Source organism: Clupea harengus, chromosome 14 (genome assembly GCF_900700415.2).
Source record: "Clupea harengus chromosome 14, Ch_v2.0.2, whole genome shotgun sequence".
Taxonomy (NCBI): Eukaryota; Metazoa; Chordata; class Actinopteri; order Clupeiformes; family Clupeidae; genus Clupea; species Clupea harengus.
The window spans coordinates 12,587,097-12,606,447 of NC_045165.1; the positions used below are offsets into that span (position 1 = coordinate 12,587,097).

The 19,351-nt window shown below is 44.9% G+C and overlaps 1 protein-coding gene across 2 annotated transcripts in view; it reads right to left on the reverse strand.

Moving 5' to 3' along the window:
* si:ch211-266o15.1 (zinc finger MYM-type protein 4) overlaps positions 1 to 19,351 on the reverse strand; it is a 35,378-nt gene that overhangs the window by 11,073 nt on the left and 4,954 nt on the right. Inside the window, exons 1-19 of one of the 2 annotated variants that reach the window (XM_031580052.2) lie at positions 16,507 to 16,906; positions 16,358 to 16,407; positions 15,834 to 16,049; positions 15,326 to 15,407; positions 14,760 to 15,105; positions 14,142 to 14,322; positions 13,450 to 13,662; positions 9,966 to 10,113; positions 9,734 to 9,849; positions 8,870 to 9,319; positions 7,716 to 7,869; positions 7,400 to 7,572; positions 6,568 to 6,745; positions 5,201 to 5,323; positions 4,707 to 4,750; positions 4,110 to 4,329; positions 3,039 to 3,175; positions 1,153 to 1,309; positions 409 to 579 (exon numbers count right to left, since the gene is read on the reverse strand). In XM_031580052.2, the coding sequence (XP_031435912.1) occupies positions 409 to 579; positions 1,153 to 1,309; positions 3,039 to 3,175; positions 4,110 to 4,329; positions 4,707 to 4,750; positions 5,201 to 5,323; positions 6,568 to 6,745; positions 7,400 to 7,572; positions 7,716 to 7,869; positions 8,870 to 9,319; positions 9,734 to 9,849; positions 9,966 to 10,113; positions 13,450 to 13,662; positions 14,142 to 14,322; positions 14,760 to 15,105; positions 15,326 to 15,407; positions 15,834 to 16,001 (3,061 nt within the window). In that variant the 5' untranslated portion in view covers positions 16,002 to 16,049; positions 16,358 to 16,407; positions 16,507 to 16,906. Of the gene's footprint in view, positions 1 to 408; positions 580 to 1,152; positions 1,310 to 3,038; positions 3,176 to 4,109; positions 4,330 to 4,706; positions 4,751 to 5,200; positions 5,324 to 6,567; positions 6,746 to 7,399; positions 7,573 to 7,715; positions 7,870 to 8,869; positions 9,320 to 9,733; positions 9,850 to 9,965; positions 10,114 to 13,449; positions 13,663 to 14,141; positions 14,323 to 14,759; positions 15,106 to 15,325; positions 15,408 to 15,833; positions 16,050 to 16,357; positions 16,408 to 16,506; positions 16,907 to 19,351 lie in introns of those variants that run through there. The other variant, XM_031580050.2, reaches the window with a different exon arrangement.

The following is a 19,351-nucleotide window of genomic DNA, read 5'->3' on the forward strand; positions in this document are numbered from 1 at the left end:
TTAGAATAATAACACTAAAATGACCAGTAGGTCAGATATATTGAATTATCAAATGTCGGTCCCTTCATTAGCCAATAGCTGCTTAAAAAAAGTCAATGTCAAATGGCACTTTATAATTATATTTAATAGAAAAATCTTTGTCATTTGGATCTCATGCACTAAAATTACCCACATTATCTCTACAGTTCCATTTCTGTTTATGAAGAAGAGCAGCTCTCAGCCAGCGCAGCAGTCAGAGCTCACTGCAGGTGCACAGCGCTATGGAGGCGCTTCCTGGGTTTTCTCGCCCATGACCTAGGTGTCGCCAGCAGCATGACAGCTGAGTTTTCATTTGCACTTCTATTTACAGACCTTCTACACACTTCGCGAGTCAGACACAGCCTGATCACACCAGCAGCACAAACTTACTGTGGGTGTCGTCCCCGCCGGGGGGAGCCTGGCTGAGGGTCGAGTCCTGGGGCCCCTCTGGGTTCGGCGTTGGGGCCCCGATGGAGAAGTGGGACGCTGGGTCATCCTCGAGGCTGACGGGGGTGGACATGGCCTCAGACTCTAGATCCCCACTGTATGTGCTGCCCTGGTCTGCATGATGGAGTGAGCACACACACACACGGACAAACAAACACAAACAGACACACACACACACACACAGAGGTGAGAACACATACACATAGCAGGAGATTTCAATTGCTCTGCCAGCCAACGCTCTTCAGCTGTGCAGCAGTGGCGCACAGAGCACCACCTCCTCTCATCTGAGACTGTAGTGCTATGAAAACGACCACTCGCTTCATTAAAATGCCATCATATGCTGAGAACATCTAACAAGTCTAACAAGATCATTCTGTCTCATTGAACAGAAAACTCCCCCTCATTCTCATCTTATGAGGAAGACTGGGCTAAGCCATGGCACAGATTAAACAATGAGCATTTGTCTCAATGGGACATCAAAATATAAAAACCCCTTGCATCAGACAATAGCACTAAAGCAAAGAATAATCAGTAAGTAAGGATTTGAGGCTTCCGGAGAAACTGATCTGAGCTGCAGGGCACAGAGCGGCGCTGACAATGACCCCGCAGTCCCCCCCCCCCCCCCCCCCCCCTCCAGAGCACCGCGGACACCAGCGCTAACACCACCACACACACACTCACACTGACCTCCCACCGACGCTGCCTTGTCCTTCATTTTCTCTTCCTCCTCCTCCTCCTCCTCCTCCTCCGCCACATCCGCTGGGGTTCTGGGGGTCGTCCCTCCCTCTGCCGCCTCCTGCCCTGTGCCATCTGGCTTGGAGGGCACCATGAAGGGCACCGGCACCTGCAGCCAGGCACAGCCAAAATCAGTGCGTCTGCCACGCCACGCAGCAACGTGTGTGTGTGTGTGTGTGTGTGTGTATGTATATAAGCAGCATACATCACACTCCCCATAGCTTGCTAGGTTCCCACTGAAGAAAACTGAGTCTCTGCTGGTGCTGTGAATGTAATCAAGTGAAATAGGTAACATAAATACAGCTGCTGGAGTCTAACCGTTCTCTCTGCCTTGTGGCTTAACATGATTGGATGTGTGTTAATAAGTCACTGGTTACCAATAACATGATTGGATGTGTGTAAATAAGTCACTGGTTACCAATAACATGATGGGATGTGTGTTAATAAGTCACTGGTTACCAATAACATGATTGGATGTGTGTTAATAAGTCACTGGTTACCAATAACATGATTGGATGTGTGTTAATAAGTCACTGGTTACCAATCTGTGGGTTGGTACTTAGTGTCTGGTTATTGTTCAAGGACCACCCATTTGGGCGTGTGGTGCAGTGTGTTCATCTCAGGTTCCCTTTAGCCGCTTCTGGACATCTGATGTTTCATGCACACCTGCTAATGTTATCATGATTATCATCATTATCTTTGTTAGGGGGGATGCACAGGTGGGGAGTGTCCACAGCAGCTACCTCCAGTCTCAGCCCAGGGGCTCTCGAAGTGTAACGACTAGCCAGTGTTCTCTTCCAATGAGATCTTTGTTTCTTCTGCTCTTAGTCTATGACCCACTATTATTATGTGGCCTTGTTTCCACACAGACCACGCTCTTAAGCAAGCACTAAGCACTTAAGGTTAGAACAGTGGGATATTTGGTTAAGAAAGTGTCCTGATGCGTCTCCAGTGGGTGCTTAAGTGCCCAAATCAGTTCCTTTCCTTCTGTAATAGGTCTGAGTCTTTGACTTCTGTTTGGCCCAAAATGCAGCTGCATCCAGCCTCTCTGGTCAAATTCTTTAGAGCCTCTGTTCAGCTCATATTTCATCCAGGTTCCCTTATCTTGTCCTTCGGTGCTTCTCAGCCTGCACCCCCCCCCCCCCCCCCTCAGGTGGCAGTGTCTTTGTGCCCTCCTTTTTTGGGGGCTTTTTTTAGCCTTTTTATAGGACAGTGAAAACAGATAGGGAGTGAGTGGGAGAGAGAGGGATGGGAACTGGACTCAAGAAGTGACTTCAGGCCGGACTCGAACCTGGGCTGCACTAGGACCTTCCCATGCTCTTAATGATCTGAATGAATGCTCAATAGTGTTGGTGCAGGAGTTGTTTAATATCATGCTCTTCTCGTGTGCACATTCCTGAAGGGATTCCCTGGTCTCTGCCCACTGTACAGATTGTACCACTGTACTCGCTTCATCATCTAATTCTGCACCATAGAACTGCATTGCAGAGAGGGGTACACACAAGGGGCCAGTCCAGTGTTTAGAGCATAACTGCCGCGACACCGAGGTCAAAGGCCAAGGGCTCCATGCCCAGTGAGAGTAAATATACAGATGAAATGCACACCTCACAATAACAGCCTCTGTCGGCCTATCCAGTCCGAGAGAGGGGGAGCAGGGAGAGCCGGAGACAGCTCTGGGTGAAGGAAAGGAGTGTATGAGTTTGTTTATGTGTGGCGATCTGGCTTCAAGCTCGTGGGAGAACGGAATGAAACAATAACCTGCCTTCACATTTTGTCCCGGTGTCAATTACTAGGTGAGAGAGAGAGAGCTGGTGTGGTGTTGTCTGTGGGGGACGTACCGGTATGGCCATGCCCATGGGAACGGGCATGTACTGGGTGTACATGCACATGGGCACCGGGATGAAGATCGGCACGGGCACAGGGACTGGCACCGGCACCAGGCGCACCTTCTCCTCTTTGTCTCCCTCATCTTTCACTGAGAGCAGATACACACACACACACACACACACACACACACACACCAGACCCATATAAATATACAACAGATACACACACACAGTCATGCCATACACATACATACACACACACAAAAAAAGTGAGTCAATGGCAAGACAGGCAGTAACACTAGCCAGTACATTAGGGCTACTATTAGCAGCAGAAACAGTCAAGCAGCACTTGAAAGCACTATCCATAAATCCATTTCAGGAAGAAAATAGTCAGGTACAGCCCCCCTTGCAGAGGTACCCAGTAGGGCTGAACGATTAATTGCATTTGCGATTTAATCGCGATATGATAGAACGCGATTTTCTAACCGCAACGTTCGCGATTAAAAAACGTGGTCACAAGAAAAAAAAAAAAAAAAAAAAAAAGTAATAATTTTTTTTTTTTTTTTTTTTTTTAATTTTTAAGATGGTACATTTTGCACACAGTGTTTAAAAAGTGCATGCCTAGTGTTTATACTTAAAATTACTTTTTTTAAATTACTTAAATGCACAGTGGCAAAGCCACCGATTTGTTGTTCTTGTTTCTGTAATGAGCAGTTAAATAAAAATTTAAAATGTGGGAAAGAATATTTTACACTAAATATATCTAATATTGTGTTGGTCATATTTAAATCATTCATTACGTTTTGTTGGGAAAAAAAGAGGATAAAAAAAAAAAATCGCATATCGAATCGCAATCGCAATATTTTGGTAAAAAATCGCAATTAGATTATTTTCCCAAATCGTTCAGCCCTAGTACCCAGCACAGTAAAATGCCAGCCTCAGTTAGGTCTATTTCACCACTGAAAAGCCCAGGGCATGACTTTTACAAACTCAAACACACACAAAATCAAGTGAAATATTTCCACTGCAGGAGTCCCAACCTCTGTGGTTATTTAGGATAAATAAGCTAGCGTACGCCGGCACCTTTATGAGTCATGTTCCATAGCGTGTATGCGTCTTCTCTGCTGCCGGTCTCTTTGTCTGCGGCGTGTTTGCCCTCGTCCGAGGCCGCTGGCGGCGGCGGCGACTCCAGGCGACACTGCACGCCCCGCTCCACCATGATGGGCTTGCACATGAGCGCTTTGTTCTTCAGCATGCGGGGCGGGGGCGACGGCAGCTTCATAGCGTCCGTCTGAGTGCTCGCCTGCGGAGAGGCAGTGCATACAAACATTAACACACACACACAAATGTGAAAAAACGCCCACAGATGAAAACACATATGGACAAATAAATGCCTATACACACACTAAAAACAGTCATACACACACACACACACACACACACTATATATACACACACACACACACACTCACAAATGAACCACCCACAAGCATGCACACACACGCACACACACACACACACACACACACACACACACACACACACACACACATATATACAGAAACACGCAGGTTATGTGAAACCACACACAGTCAATAGCCGGAGCCTACACCCACGCCGCTGACATTTTCTTTGTGTGATTTAAAGCGGAGCAGGCAAGAGAGAAGGAAAAGCCCTTACATCACCGATGATCTTTGCATGGCTGTTTGAGGTAGGCAGTGCTCCTGGAACAGAGAAGGCAGAGGGGGGGGGGGGGGGACGGACTAAATGTAAGCAGGGCAGCCATCAGGGTACCAGCGTTGCACAAAATGACGGACATTCTCACAAATCAGACGCAAAAGCATCATGCTTCCGGAAAATACAAATAAAAGAATCGAACTACCTATTATGTGTGAATGGCGTTGTAGCACCTAACAATCAATTTCTTTCGGCGAGTGTCTGCCCATTCACTGCACTGGACTGTCCTTTATTAACACAGTGTATTGTCGCATTGTGTAGTCAGTGAAGCCTTGCTGGAATTTGGCTGTGTCTGACGTGCCTTAGTTAAAGCACTTCTACGGGAAAGAAAAACCTTGGCTTCTCTCTCACTTATGGTGCTAGGAATGGCCCTGCATGATTGAGTGCCGAGTGGCGTTCTAATAAGATCTGGGCTGAGTGATGGTCGGTGTCTGCACCTGTGAGGGCCGTGTGGGCTGAGTCACCGGGCTGGCCGCTGGGGGTGGAGGCCAGAGACACCACGTCGCCAATCACCGGCGTCTCCTTGGAGACGGATGGCTGGGCAGGAGCAGAGACCAGGCCTACAGACGGAATGAGAGGAGGAGTGGGGGGAGGGGGGTGGAGAGGGAGACAAGTGGAGGGGTAGGACAGAAAAAAAAGATTAGTCACAGCGCCTGAAACTAGGGCTGCACAAGCAAGAAATTAATCTCCATTTCATTTCCGGGCATAAATAGAAACCCATGCTTTTTAATAAGGACGGACATTGAACCAATTTGTTTTCTGGATAGTTTCTGCACTGACCTCCGCAGTGCATTACCCGTAGGCAGCGTGTGCCACACAGTGCAGCATGCAGGCACTTAACTGAGCAAGACAATGAAAATACACAATAACGCCAACATAATGGAGTACTTAATAACTTTCCATAATTCTACATTAACGGAACTAATTTGGGAACGGCTGTACAAAATCCCAAAATTAGACGATTCCTCCAGTTCCACATGCCACCCTGAGTCCCATAATGTGAAGTCTCTCAGTAAATACAACACAAATCCATCATTTCATCTGCATTCAGGAGGATGCGAGTGACTGCTGTTAACCCCGGTGTGGTTGGCTGATTCTCTCAGTCTGCATGTCTACACGGCTGTTTTCTATGCGCTTGTAATATTTATATGATCACTACTGTTACATTCATTGTGTCAGATAATAAACATTATCTTCAGGGAAGCTAAATGTTCACCCATATTGAGCCTATGTTCAAAATTCCATCCCTGACATGTACATATAGGTGAATTCCATCTGGAAATAATAGGAACACCTATTGCCACCATTGTTCCTTTCCCCTACGATTAATAAATGACTTCACTATATACAGACACTGATCAAATACTCTGCATGCCTATATGTGTCAATGAATCTGATCCTAAAAACTGCTGAAAAGGATGAGCTGGAGATCGAGCTCAGAAGAGGAGCAGAGGCATTAATCTGCCTAAACTTTCAGCTCTTGTTGAGAAGGACTTTGGGTTTCAGAGACCTCATCAAAGAGCTGGACTGCTCCCAGTCTTGCTGGCTATTCCCTAATAACTATATACATAATGAGAACCAATGGGAATCAACACGACACCCCTAAATGAGGTGACTCAGGCTTCTCTGGGTGGAAACAAAGGGACAGCCCACTGCCTGGTGCCTACGCCAGGACCTCAGGGGCTGAATGACTTCACTTCACTCAACACCTCGCGTGACGCCCCCAAGTTCTGAGCGGGGTTTGTGGGCTGGGAGCAGAAGCTTAGGCTCCTGTGACTCCAGGCTGTTCTGGGTTCTCGCACACCTGCAGGTCGGAGTCCAGCAGCGTTTCCGGTGCCGTTGGTGAGCCGCTGGTTCTGCTGGCTGGCTCGCAGGCAGAAGTTGATGAAGCAGAGCTGATTGCAGAAGTGCTTCACGCCGTCTTTCCACTTCAAGCTTTCCGTCAGACGACCCTGCTTCTTGCACACGTCACACTTGGCCATCTGACAAACAAGTAAGACAGGGTTCACGGAGTCTGCAGCAAATGTTCAACATCACTGACTGCTAACTTTACATTAAACTGGCGCAAAGGATCCTTTTGCAGAGGAACTCAATTTACCAGTAAATATTTAATACAACAACTCACCATCAAATAGCTTAATAATGTATGTACTAATTGTATCATTACACTCCAATATACAGCATCATTTTGGAATTTACAGACAGTAAATCAGTGTCAGGTACAGTATATAATTTCATAGCACAAACCAGCATACAGTATATGCAAGGAAAGCACCATGAGTGTTCAGGAGGCCCCCTCATTCGATGACATGCTGTCCTACTATACTATAATTAACAGCCCAGAGCATATACACTCAATACACCTGTATTGGTTTGGCAGCCATGTTTTACATTGAGAACATATGAGTCACTGTTTTACCAACAGTGTGCTTTGCAGCCCAGCCTCTCCTCTCCTCTTCTCTTCTCTTCTCCTCCCCCAGCCCAGCCCAGCTCAGCTCAGCTCCCCTCCCTTCCCCTCCCTTCCCCTCCTCTCCTCCTCTTCTCCTCCCTCAGCCCAGCTCAGCTCCCCTCCCCTCCTCTCCTTTCCGTGTGCACACGCTCGTGCTTTTCTCTGAGCTCAGTGTAGTGTGTCTCACCTCATAAAAGAGGACGGTGTAGGCGGACATGCAGTCCTTGCTGCAGAACTCCTCCACCTTGCCTCCGAAGTAGTTGGGGATGGTCTGGGGGCTCATGTTGGAGCAGAAGGCACAGGTGCTGCACTGCTGACCCAGACGCTTGGACAGGTCGTGCTTAAACAGCAGCTTACAGCCTGGGAACAATACACACAGCACAGGGAAGGAGTTAAGAGCTAATGTTTTAGAGCTCATAATATCCACAGAAACACACAGAGAGAGGGGTAGCAAGAGAGAGAGAGAGTGAGTGAGTGAGGGAGAGAAAAAGGGAGAGACCCACCTTCGCTGCAGAAGGTGCGTGGATTGTTCTCAAACGTCAGACTGACGTCCTTCAGCACCTTGTTCAGTTTGCAGTAGTCGCACAGGGCCATGATCTCGCTGAGGCGCTTGAACAGCTCACAGCAGGTCTTCCCACAGAACAGCCAAACCTGGTCCTGAACACAACACACCACACTCACCAATAGGGCTGAACGATTTGCGAAAATAATCTAATTGCGATTTTTTCCCCCCCCAATATTGCGATTGCGATTTAATATGCGATTTTTATATTTTATCCTAATTTTTTTCCCCAACAAATCGTAATGAATGATTTAAATATGACCAACACAATATTAGATACATTTAGTGTAAAATATTATTTCCCACATTTTACATTTTTATTTAACTGCTCATTACAGAATCAAGAACAACAAATCGGTGGCTTTGCCACTGTGCATTTAAGTAATTTAAACAAAGTCATTGTAAGAATAAACACAAGGCATGCACTTTTTAAACACAAACACAAAATTTAGCATCTTTTTTTTTTTTAGACCACGTTTGTAATCGCGAACGTTGCGGTTAGAAAACCGCGTTCTATCATATCGCGATTAAATCGCAAATGCAATTAATTGTTCAGCCCTACTCACCAACCAGCTTTACCTAAGGAACACTACAGAACAGCCAAACCTGGCCGTGAACACAACACCACACTCACCAACCAGCTTTACCTAAGGAATGCTACAGAACAGCCAAACCTGTCCCTGAACACAACACACCACTCTCACCAACCAGCTTTACCTAAGGAATGCTACAGCACTGACCATTTGTATTCAAAAGATTACAAGAAAACCCAGCCGAAGGTTAGGCTCTAGCCTTCCTAAAGCCTTTATTTCTTTTCAATTAAATGCTTCTGTCATACTAAAATAGCAAGAACAATATTTGCATAAGCATCTTATCAACAACCACTCACCACAATTAGCGAGTCTTTCTTTCATGCTAATTACCGCTTCTCGTCATTAAGTATTAGGCCATCGCCCGAGGCTTTTTCCGTTCAACAGGAATGAAAACCTCAAATAAGACTGTGTCCTCATTTTTATTTTCTCCAATTTGAGCCAGATAGACTGGCATGCACGCACACACACACACACACACACACCCACACACATAGAAACATACCTTGTGCTGAAGGACCTGTGGCTTGGCATTAAAGCCCTGACTGCACTGTTTGCAGTAGATCCTGGGGAGCTGGTAGGTGGAGATGGAGGATGATGGTTGGGGATGGTGCAGTCGTTGTTGTTGTTGTTGTTGTTGATGCTGATTAGGATGTTGCTGCTGTTGCTGATAGAGGACCCCGGGCTGCGCCACTGCTGGGGCCGGAATGTAGTGTGGTGGTGCGAGGTGAGTGGAGCCTGGCACGAGATGCTGTGGGCCGTGGTTGTGGAGAGGCGTGGGTACGTAGGGTGGCAGAGGATGGAGCAGGGGGTTGAGCATTTGTGTCAGGTGAGGGACCCGGTGTGGGGGTGGGGTTGGTGGCTGTTGGGGGTAAGGCTGCCCCTTCATGGGGTTTGTGGGCACACTGGTACTGCCGTTCATCTGGCTTAGCGGTGTGGAAGTGCTGCTCTTCTCCTGAAAGGAAATATTAAAAATAAAAATTCTAATATTAAGGTTTCTGTTTAAATCATTTTCAAAGTGCAAATAAATGTTAGCACTGAATAACAATATAAACGATGCAAATGGCACAGTCAAATCACATGCATTACCCAATGCGAGCACAAGAGGGCGCACCAATACCAATTTTACAACTACACAATGCCATTCAGCCATCAAAATGGTTTGTGCAATCAGAAAATCCTAATCTGATCCAGACCTACAGTACAATTCAGGAATTATGCTGCCTGTACAGTAGCTGTTAGGCTGTTCTTCAACCAGAGAATAGCAGAACAATGTAATGCTGCCATCTTGCAACAAAACCCACAGCATTGAGATTACAGCAACCTGACAGTGGAATTAAGGAAAAGTAAGAGCACTTAACACGTGTACCTGGTATACATTGACACACTTGACAGAGCAGAAGTTTCTTATGGCGCCATCTCCAGTGGCCAGGTGGTACTGCGGGACTCGGACGTTTTGGCATTGTGTACATGGGAACTGGGCATCTGAGGAGAGACACACGGAAAGTGTTTCCACAAATTAATTTAGCACGAAAGCACTATGCGAGAAGGAGTGAAGCGTGCTTGGGAGTGCTCATGGCGGGCATATACCCGCTTCATACCCGCTAGGTTGTTGGGCACACGGCTGGTGATGCGGCACTTGTTGGAGCAGAAGAGTTCCGTGATGCCCAGCTGGTTGGGACTCTCCAGCATCGACTGTGCATAGCACGTGATATGACAGCGGCTGCACGAGAACGCCTGCTTGCATTTCTGGGAGGGAGAGAGAGAGAGAGGAGGCAAAAAAACCTTAGTGTTAGTTCAATAACACGGTCCGAGAGTGGGAAACAGTGACCAATGCTTCTCCTCTGAGCCACACTGCCGATATCGAAAAGTTTGAATCTTCTCAAACTATTTAATAATAATAATAATACATTTTAATTTTAATGCACTCTTCATTCAAAAGAATCTCAGAGTGCCATTTATATGTAGATAGTATAACCACTCATATGACTTCAACAGTACCAGGATTTACAAAAGAACAAATATAGCCTGTGGATAGCCTATTGCCAACAAAGAAAAACATCTGGGAATTTGTTCACGTAGGTCTTTTACTGAAAACTGCTTCTGGCAAAATGATGTCATAAATGCTAGACAATGGATTAGAAACTCCTGGTTTCAATTCGGTTTTATGTTTACATTCATTTTGGGCGCCATGGTAACGAAGAACATTCCAAAGGACCACATTCACATTTTTGATAAAATACAAAGCCACACTATTATAAGCAGCAGCAAGAAACTGTCAGCAGACGTGTTGGACAAACAATCAGCCATGAATAACAACTATTTGGTGAGAACAATTTACCCAGAATGCCTCATTATAATACTAACACTACAAATTTAACACTGGTTCTATTGAACTGCTTAAGAAAGTAAGGTTGTATTGGCGTGGCATTTAAGTTGTTGTGTGAATGTGTTGGAAATACACATACTAAACCTTGTTACACCTCAATAGTAAGCCTAGTTTAGACTAGTAAAGGGCATAAAGGTTAGTCTAAACTAGCCCAGTACACTGTATTAAGACTGGACCTCTGACATGGCTTCCTAATTTTTTTTATTTAGGACCATTGTAGTGGATGTCCAAATAAAACACATTTTCAAACCTTTCAAAACTAAAAAGAGTAAAACATGAATCGACATTAATCTCCAACATTTCATAGAAAAGGTTTTACTAAAAGTAATTTATTATTTACTATGTTATCTATGGACTCAAGGTAGTTCAGCTTTAGAGTTACTATGGCGATAAAGACATAACAAAAACACAAAAGACAAAGAACAAAAAAACACAAGAATGGGATACTTCAAAAACCCGATCATAACCGGGATACTCCATGTAAGTCCATGTAAACGCACTGAATGACAAGTGGTATTTTTGGTCAAAGAACGATTACATTACATTAAGAGATGAAAGACAAACAAGAGAGCTGGAATTAGTGGGTAAGAATCAGTCGTAGATAAAGTAACGACTGCTAGGACTATTCCTCAGGACAATGAAGTAATAAGCTACATCAGAGGAAACTAATGTCTAATGGCTAATGTCTATATATGGTTAATAACTTCTCTTAAATAAACAGCTATTCTTCTTCCCAGGAGCCAGACAAGACGTTGGACAAGCTAAAAAGCTATGCTACCAGCCGTGAGGTCTTCATGAAGTCCTGGTTCATGGAGAAGCTGGGCGAGGAGCACCAGTTCAACCGGAGGGAAATTGACCTAATGAGGAGAGAGATGCAGCAGAACATCCAGCAGGCCCAGACGTCCAGGGGGAGCGCTGTAGAACATGGCTGGAGCTCCCTGTACGAGAGAGGAGTGAACGGCCTCGGGGAGCGACTAAGGGAGGTCGAGAGGGAGCTCCAAAAGAAGAACCAAACCGTGGAGGAGGTGGAGAAGATGGCAGACAGGATGAGGAGCATGGAGAAACAGATGGCCAAGATGGAGGAGGACCAAGCGAGAGAGAAGAAGGAGATGGCCGAACGGGAGAGCGAGAGAAAAAGGGAGATGGAGGAAGAGAGAGCGAGAGAGAAGAAGAAGATGGCCGAACGGGAGAGCGAGAGAAAGAGGGAGATGGAGGAAGAGAGAGCGAGACAGAGGGAGATGGACAAAAGGGAGAGCGAGAGAAAGAAAGAGATGGGTAGATACGCAGTGCAGATGGAAGAAGAGAGAGCAAACGAGAAGAAAGAGATGGAGAAAATGGTCAAGGAGATGGAGGCATGGATGGTAGAGAGGGAAAGGATGGAAGGCAGACAGATTGCGATTGAGAGAACGGTGGAGGGGGTCGAGGCCAGTCTGAGAACAACAGCCATTGAGAAGTTAGAGGACAGGATGGACCAGATCGAGGACACGCTCACATCCTTGCGCAAAGAAAGACATTTAAGGATGGAGCTGGAGCAGCTTCAGGAGGTGAAGACCGCCAACTTGGAGAAGCAGTACTCCAGCATGTTCTTAGAGGCCCTCAGGGACATAGAAAAATCTCTCTGGAAGCTGAACAACAGCCGCCTCGTCGAAGGAACCACAACTCCACCCAACAACGACCAGGGTGACTATCGTCTAGAGGCGCCCATGGAGGCCAGAAGCAACATCTGCAGAACTGAGGGGAGAGATGACGAGAGAATGACCACCACGAGACGAGGCAGAGAAGAGCACCTTCTGAGCCCAGCGGAGAGCCGAGGTGAGAGGGGAAGGGAGAGGGAGAAGGAGAGCTCCAAGAGAAAGGCACAGGTGGTGGAGAGCAAGACCAGCAGCAGTGTCTGTTCTAAAGCTGGGCGGACGTCGGATGGAAGCTCCAGTACTTCGGTCAATACAGAGATGGGAAAGAACGACAAAAGAGGAATCTTCAGCTGGCTGTTTCAAAAGAATGATAGGAGACACTAAAAACTGAAACACTCTGGTTTCTGTTTCATTCTTTCTATCTATCTATCTTTCATGAAAGTGTCTGTCATAAACTACATGCATCTGTCCTCCAATAAGTTGTGTAGCATCTTTGTAATTGTTTAACAAGCCCTCCACATTATGTTGACTCAAACTGACTTTTTCTGTAATACATAATAGTAGTGCATTCAAACATATACACCAAACTCACCCTAGTGCCAAATAATATAACCAATGCAGACGCGCGCGCGCACACACACACACAGTTCATTCTATCAAACAAATTGATGGTCATAAAAAAACCTGTGATGCCCTTCTCTGTCCCACACACCTCTTCAGTTGATCTAGTTGTAAAAGCAAAAAAAGCTGACTAAATACATTTCAAATGATGTAGTAAGTCAGCTGAAAAAGAGCTTAACGACATATCAACATATCTGTCAGCACATCCATCCATCATGGCTGTCATGTCATCGTTTATGGCCTATGTACACACACTCTGACCCTTTTGATGACATGGAATAACAATTTCAGAATCGCACACCAATGTCCTTTGACAGTGGCGTACTGCCATTTAAACACTTCTGTTTCAACGCTTACTTTTTTGTCACACCGTTTTAAAGTGCGATGACATCTATCCATAGCGTTACACAGCGGTCACGTTTGGCGGTCTCCCCTGCCACTCACCTGTCTGTAAGTGAAGATGCACCCGGTGCTGCAGAACTTCTTGAGCCATTCGTCGGCCTGCAGCAGACACAGGGTCCCGGTGGAGCTGGAGCAGTGATTTCCGCAGGACTCGCACACGTTCACGCTCACGTTGTTGATGACGCGGAAGCGCGTGAAGCAGTGGTCGCTGCACAACTTGTGCATGGAGCCGAAATGGTTCACTTCGTGCTCGATCTACGAAACAAAACACACAAGGGACACACCAGAGGGGTTGTTATTATCTCTAGTGAGCTCCTCTTCTCTTCCGAACGTCACTACAAACTTTCTTCCACCTCATGTCACCTCAATCCAAGACACTGAGAGGTGTCATGTGTTAACACACACAATTGGTGTGAAATCAACAGCAAAATTTAAAAAAAGTTAGCTAACTTTGATGTTTTGGGTGATATTTTCGTGATGTCATTTTAGCTGGTTTTCCAACCTAGACAACACAACAGTCTAGTGAATATTCTGGGGAATTCCTAGTAGGAATTATAAGAGTGTTTATCGATATAAATTTGAGGATGTTGAAAAACAGGTTACCTCTAAAGCCATACCATATAAATGGGGAAACCTTCATAATTTCACTTTAACAGACCAGTGAGGATCTGCAGCGTATTTGGCAGAATATTCCAGAACTACCCAGAAAGGTTCACAGTGAACAGGTCACTTACAACGGACATCTTCTGGCAAATGCTGCACTTAGTGACGTCGCCGTCGCCGTCAGCGCTGCGGCGTGGACGTGGGAAGAGGGCCATCTTCTGACTCAGGCTCTCCATACATGTCTGACTGCAGAAGTCCCTCATGGTGTTCCCCACAGGAGCTTTGATCAGGTCCTTCAGATTCACCACTTCCCTTTGGAAAAGATTTCAAAAGATCTGCTTAGAAACGTCACAATTTACGCAAAGAAATGAACAGAGAAATATCTCTTATTTCTGTTGTTGCTGACTGATCTGTGGTTTCATCAATCAATTTAACAGCCAATCCTTCACCAATGTCATTGAAAAAATACAAATTCAAGTTACAGGAATGTGAAGAAACTATTCCCTTCCAACAGACCTCAATGTATCTACTTCCTTGAATGAGTGAAAATAAAACGACCTACTTCATTCACTCCATTTCAACAGCTCTTAAATCAACAAAGCTACCAAATAAGATCATGGAGAATGCCAAAATGTCAACATAGTTCACCAGAAAGTGTATTTTACAGAAGCGCAAGTCAGACATACAACAAATGCATAACAAATGTAGTTCTCAGTAGAAGAATATTTCGGATAGATGAAAACACCCACTTGTGACAGTTACTGCAGAACTTCTTCCGCGTGGGTGGGATAGCAGGTGGAATGGGCATGATGGGCATGACAGGTGGGGGAGCGGTAGTCATAGGGGGGGCGACGGTGACGGGGGGCAGTGCGGCACCCGTGAGACAGGGTGTGGAGCAGAAGAGCTGGTTGAAGCCTTTGCGTTGGAAGGCCGTCTGACCCCTCTGCAGGACCTTGGAGCAGCCGGAGCAGCGGATCATGATGGCGGAGAGCGGAGGAACCGGCGGAGGGGCAAGGGCAGGAGTGGGGGCGGGGGCAAGTGCAGGGGCCGTTCGAGGGGGTGCTAGCATCGAGGCCTGGGGCATTGGAGCAGGAGCTGTGGGGGAAAGGACAAAATTAGACAGTTTGATTCAGATTTGGTGACCAACCTGCCATCTTTTCCCCCACTTCATTGCAAATAAATAAATAAATATAATTACAACTCTAGTTTAACTCTAACTGGTGAGGTTGGAGGTTGCAGAACTGTCTTGTGTGTAAGGGTGTGTATTTGTGTGTGTGCGTTTGGCTGTGTATTTGTGTGTGTGCTTCTCTCTTACCAGCAGAGTTGTTGGAGCTTCCGCTCACAGAGAACACAGCACTGATGCGAAGCTGTTCTGTGCTGCTAGATGAGGCGAATTCCTGCAAATACACACAGTCACATGAGTGCAGATGATTTCACAAGTACATCACACTTAATTTGAGACCTCGCCTTTGACCGCACTCAGCCTCACCATTCATACTATTTAACCAATCTTGCTGCACTATGCTCATAAAGACAAATTATGAAGAACACATTCAAAACAGAAATCCTTCCATTACAAATGTCATAATCATTTTTGAGAATTTGCATTCATATATTTTCCACACGTAATTGTCCCAAGGGCGAGAAAGCGGTATTTTGAAAAATACCAATACAATAGAAGCTGTGGTGGATTTAACCCTGGGTGAATCTGTGAATTTATCGCAAAATATTTATCTTCGGTCATATCACCCGGTCCTACTGTAAAGTGTTCAAGTAACATGAGCATCCCCAGGAGTGGTGATCTGTGAGGCTCAGGAGCTCACCTCTGGCTGGTCCAGCTCCTGCTTGATGCGGCTGGCGGAGGGCTGTGGCTGCTGCAAGGCGACGTCGTAGCCCTCGTCCATGGGCTCGTCCTTGATGCTGAGCAGGGGCAGGCTCGGGTACAGCGCCAGCTCTGGGACCACCGGGACCACCGGACCCGAAGGCTCCATGGCGCTGGTGGAGGCGCGGGGGGAGGGAGGCAGGAGGAGAGCTGGGTCCTAAAAGGGTTTAGAGAAGAAAGAGGGCTGACCTTTTAATACTCATAATATTTTGACTTATGACTAATACTTCCCTCTTACTCCCCTCGTTAGTGTATCATGTGATAAACTTGAAAAGCATTCAGTCAAAAGGGATGAAGGAGAAGTGGTAATATGGGCATTAAATCAGCAACTTTGACCGTGAATCTGTCTGAAACTTACCCTACACACACAAAAAAACAGCACTCACCTTTGTCAGAATGAGAGAAAGTGTTCAATAAATGCCTAAATGTTCAGTAAACGCCTATGACATTTTCTTTGGTCCGTACCTCAGTTTGGGAGTCTGCTTCTGGACTTTCTGACTGGTGTTGGTCTTCTTCTAGAACAAAAAGTGATGAGGAAATAATTTGGACTGGAGAGGACACAAGACAGGGTGAAATGTAATACATAACTGGAAACACAGGGTTGGTTTTAAAACCTGTTGTTCAATGAATGCTTGAAGGGCTGAGATTGGGTCCGATTTTCCCTCAGCAACAGTACAGGTTAATCTAAACTGGTGGAAACTGGGCGTGGGCAGATCCGATTTAAAAACTCTCCACTGCCAGGGACATCACATTAGGAAGTGTATTTGTGATGAAGTGGCTAAATCTCGTCAGACTTCTCAAAGAAGCTGAAACTACCCCGACGTGGATAAAACAGACTCGCGTCTAGTTCACAAAGCAAATAGGCTTAAAATGCAGGAAACAGAGCAACAGAAACACTTCCTTCCAATCCAAACCTCTAGCCCTTTCACGTGCATGTGTGGGTGTGGCTACCAATTAACCTATGAGATTCACCTGCAGACTATTAAATATATAGCTGATGGGCAGAACAGTGTTAATTTCGTTGACGAAAACTATGACGAAAAATATTCGTTAACGACCTTTTTCCCGTGACTAAGACGAGACGAAAACGGCTCTTTATAAATAAAAACTATGACTAAATCTATTTTAACTTTCGTTGACGAGACGAGACGAAAATGTTGGTGGTTGACTAAGTCACAATTGTTTTTTTTTTTCTAAACTTGTATGCACATCATTGGTTGAATGTTGCCCGGTCCTGTATCTATCCGTCCTCCACACTCCCTGAGATGGCCAGACATGCAAGTGACGCCCTATGGCTGAACGTTATGATGGCTGAAGTTCAAGCACTCGGTACTGGAAGACAAATAAGAATAGATATCTGGACAGTGTTTAATTATAACATGACAGAAAATAAAACACAATGCACCGCAATAACCGGAGAGAAACCTTGTGGCTTCAAAATAGGTGGGAAGAACACAACAAGAGGCACCTGAAAGCGCACAAGACAACCCTGCCATTTATGCCAAGGTAAATTAGCTAGTAACTGTCAATGATAATTAGCTAATGTTAACTAGTTATTCGAATATATTAGCCAACGTTAAGTTAACTTCAAAGGGGCAGTCGAGTGTATAGGTTGTGTCAGCTTGGATAACTAGCTAGTCATTTTCGATTGAAACCTCCCGTTTGGCTTGGCAAATGAGTTCCAAAACTTTTAGCTAGCTAACGTTGGCTAACTATGAGGTAGCATAGCTAAGTTATACTAGTTATCGATAACTAGCTAGTAAACACATTGCAGAATGGACTATAGGACAGGCCACGCATGACATTAATCAAGAAAAAATAAATGAATATGTTTATTGGTTTACATATCCTTGTCTATTTATGCAATTGTTATTATCATTGGCACTACTTTCAGCTCTCAAACTATCCGTCTAGCTAAATACTGTATGTTGGTTATCAGATTGCACAGCAATTCATATGGAGGATATGTGGTTGATTTAACTAAGGCCAGGTAGGCATAGTAGTTGTATTGTGTTATCAGATCATTTGAATCTTCAAAATCTAGACTTGATATTCTCTTATATTTTAATGATAATACTGTTAATTAAGTATTGCCTTAAAATTATTATTTACATTGAATTCATTGGAATTTAGCTGTAGGCATAGGAGATCTGTATCTTAGAGACTAATTGCATCCACAGTTTAAATACTGCAAGCTTGACTATTATGCAGTTGTAGACACAACACAAGGGGTCCCCGGGCCTGAGAAGGGATGGAAAGGAGTTTAATGTGACTATAAGATGGACTTAATTTTTAGTTTAATGTGACTAAAACTAGACTAAAATGTAATGAGACTTCGTCGACTAAAACTAAGCAGGATAAAAATTACTAAAAGTGACTAAAACTAATATGCATTTTCGTCTAAAGACTAAGACTAAATCTAAAATAGCTGCCAAAATTAACACTGGGGCAGAAACAAATTAGCCTCAAACAAGCAATTAGTGTCCTATCATGCGAGTGGTTCCCTGATTACACCAGTCCCTACATTTGATTTATCTGTGACATACAGTGCCCTCCACAATTATTAGCACCCCTAGTGAATATGAGCAAAACAGGCTATAAAAAAATATGTCTTTGCTGTTTATCCTCTTGGTCTTTCACTCAAAATATTCACAAAAATCTTACCTTTTCATTGAAGTAAAATTATTGTAAGAAAAAAAAACTGTTGACATTAAATACACATTTTTCCCCAAAACATGTGTGCCACAATTATTGGCACCCCTAGAAAAATCTTATAATTAAAATCTAACTGAAGTATATTTCCAGTCATGTTTTACATTTTTAAGTTCACCTGTTTGATAAGGAACTCTTAAGAGGTCAACCATGACTTCCTGTTCCACTGGCGTACAAATATGAGGTGAGACAGGCCAAATTCCATTAGTCATTCATCACTATGGGAAAGACCCAAGAACACAGTGACGATGTGCCACAGAAAGTTGTGGAGCTGCACAAATCAAGAAATGGACACAAGAAAATCTCTGAGGAGTTGAAAATACCCATTTCCACTATCATGGAAATAATTAAGAAGTTTAAAGCGACAGGAGATGTTAAGAATCAGCCTGGAAGAGGACGTGTGTGTACATTGACCCCACGCACCGTGAGGAGGATGGTTCGACTGGCAAAAGAATCTCCAAGGATCACAGCTGGAGAATTGTAGAGGTGAGTTGAGTCTTGGGGTCAGAAAGTCTCCAAAACTACCATCAGACGCCACCTACATCACCACAAGTTGTTTTGGAGGGTTGCCAGAAAAAGCCTCTGCTGTCAATCAACTACAAACTAAAGCGCCTACAGTTTGCCAAATGTAAGTCAGACTTTCAATGGGGCCGAGTTATGGTCAGATGAGACCAAAATAAAGCTTTTTGGCAACAAACATCAAAGGTGGGTTTGGCGTAGACAGAAAGATAGCCATACAGAAAAGAC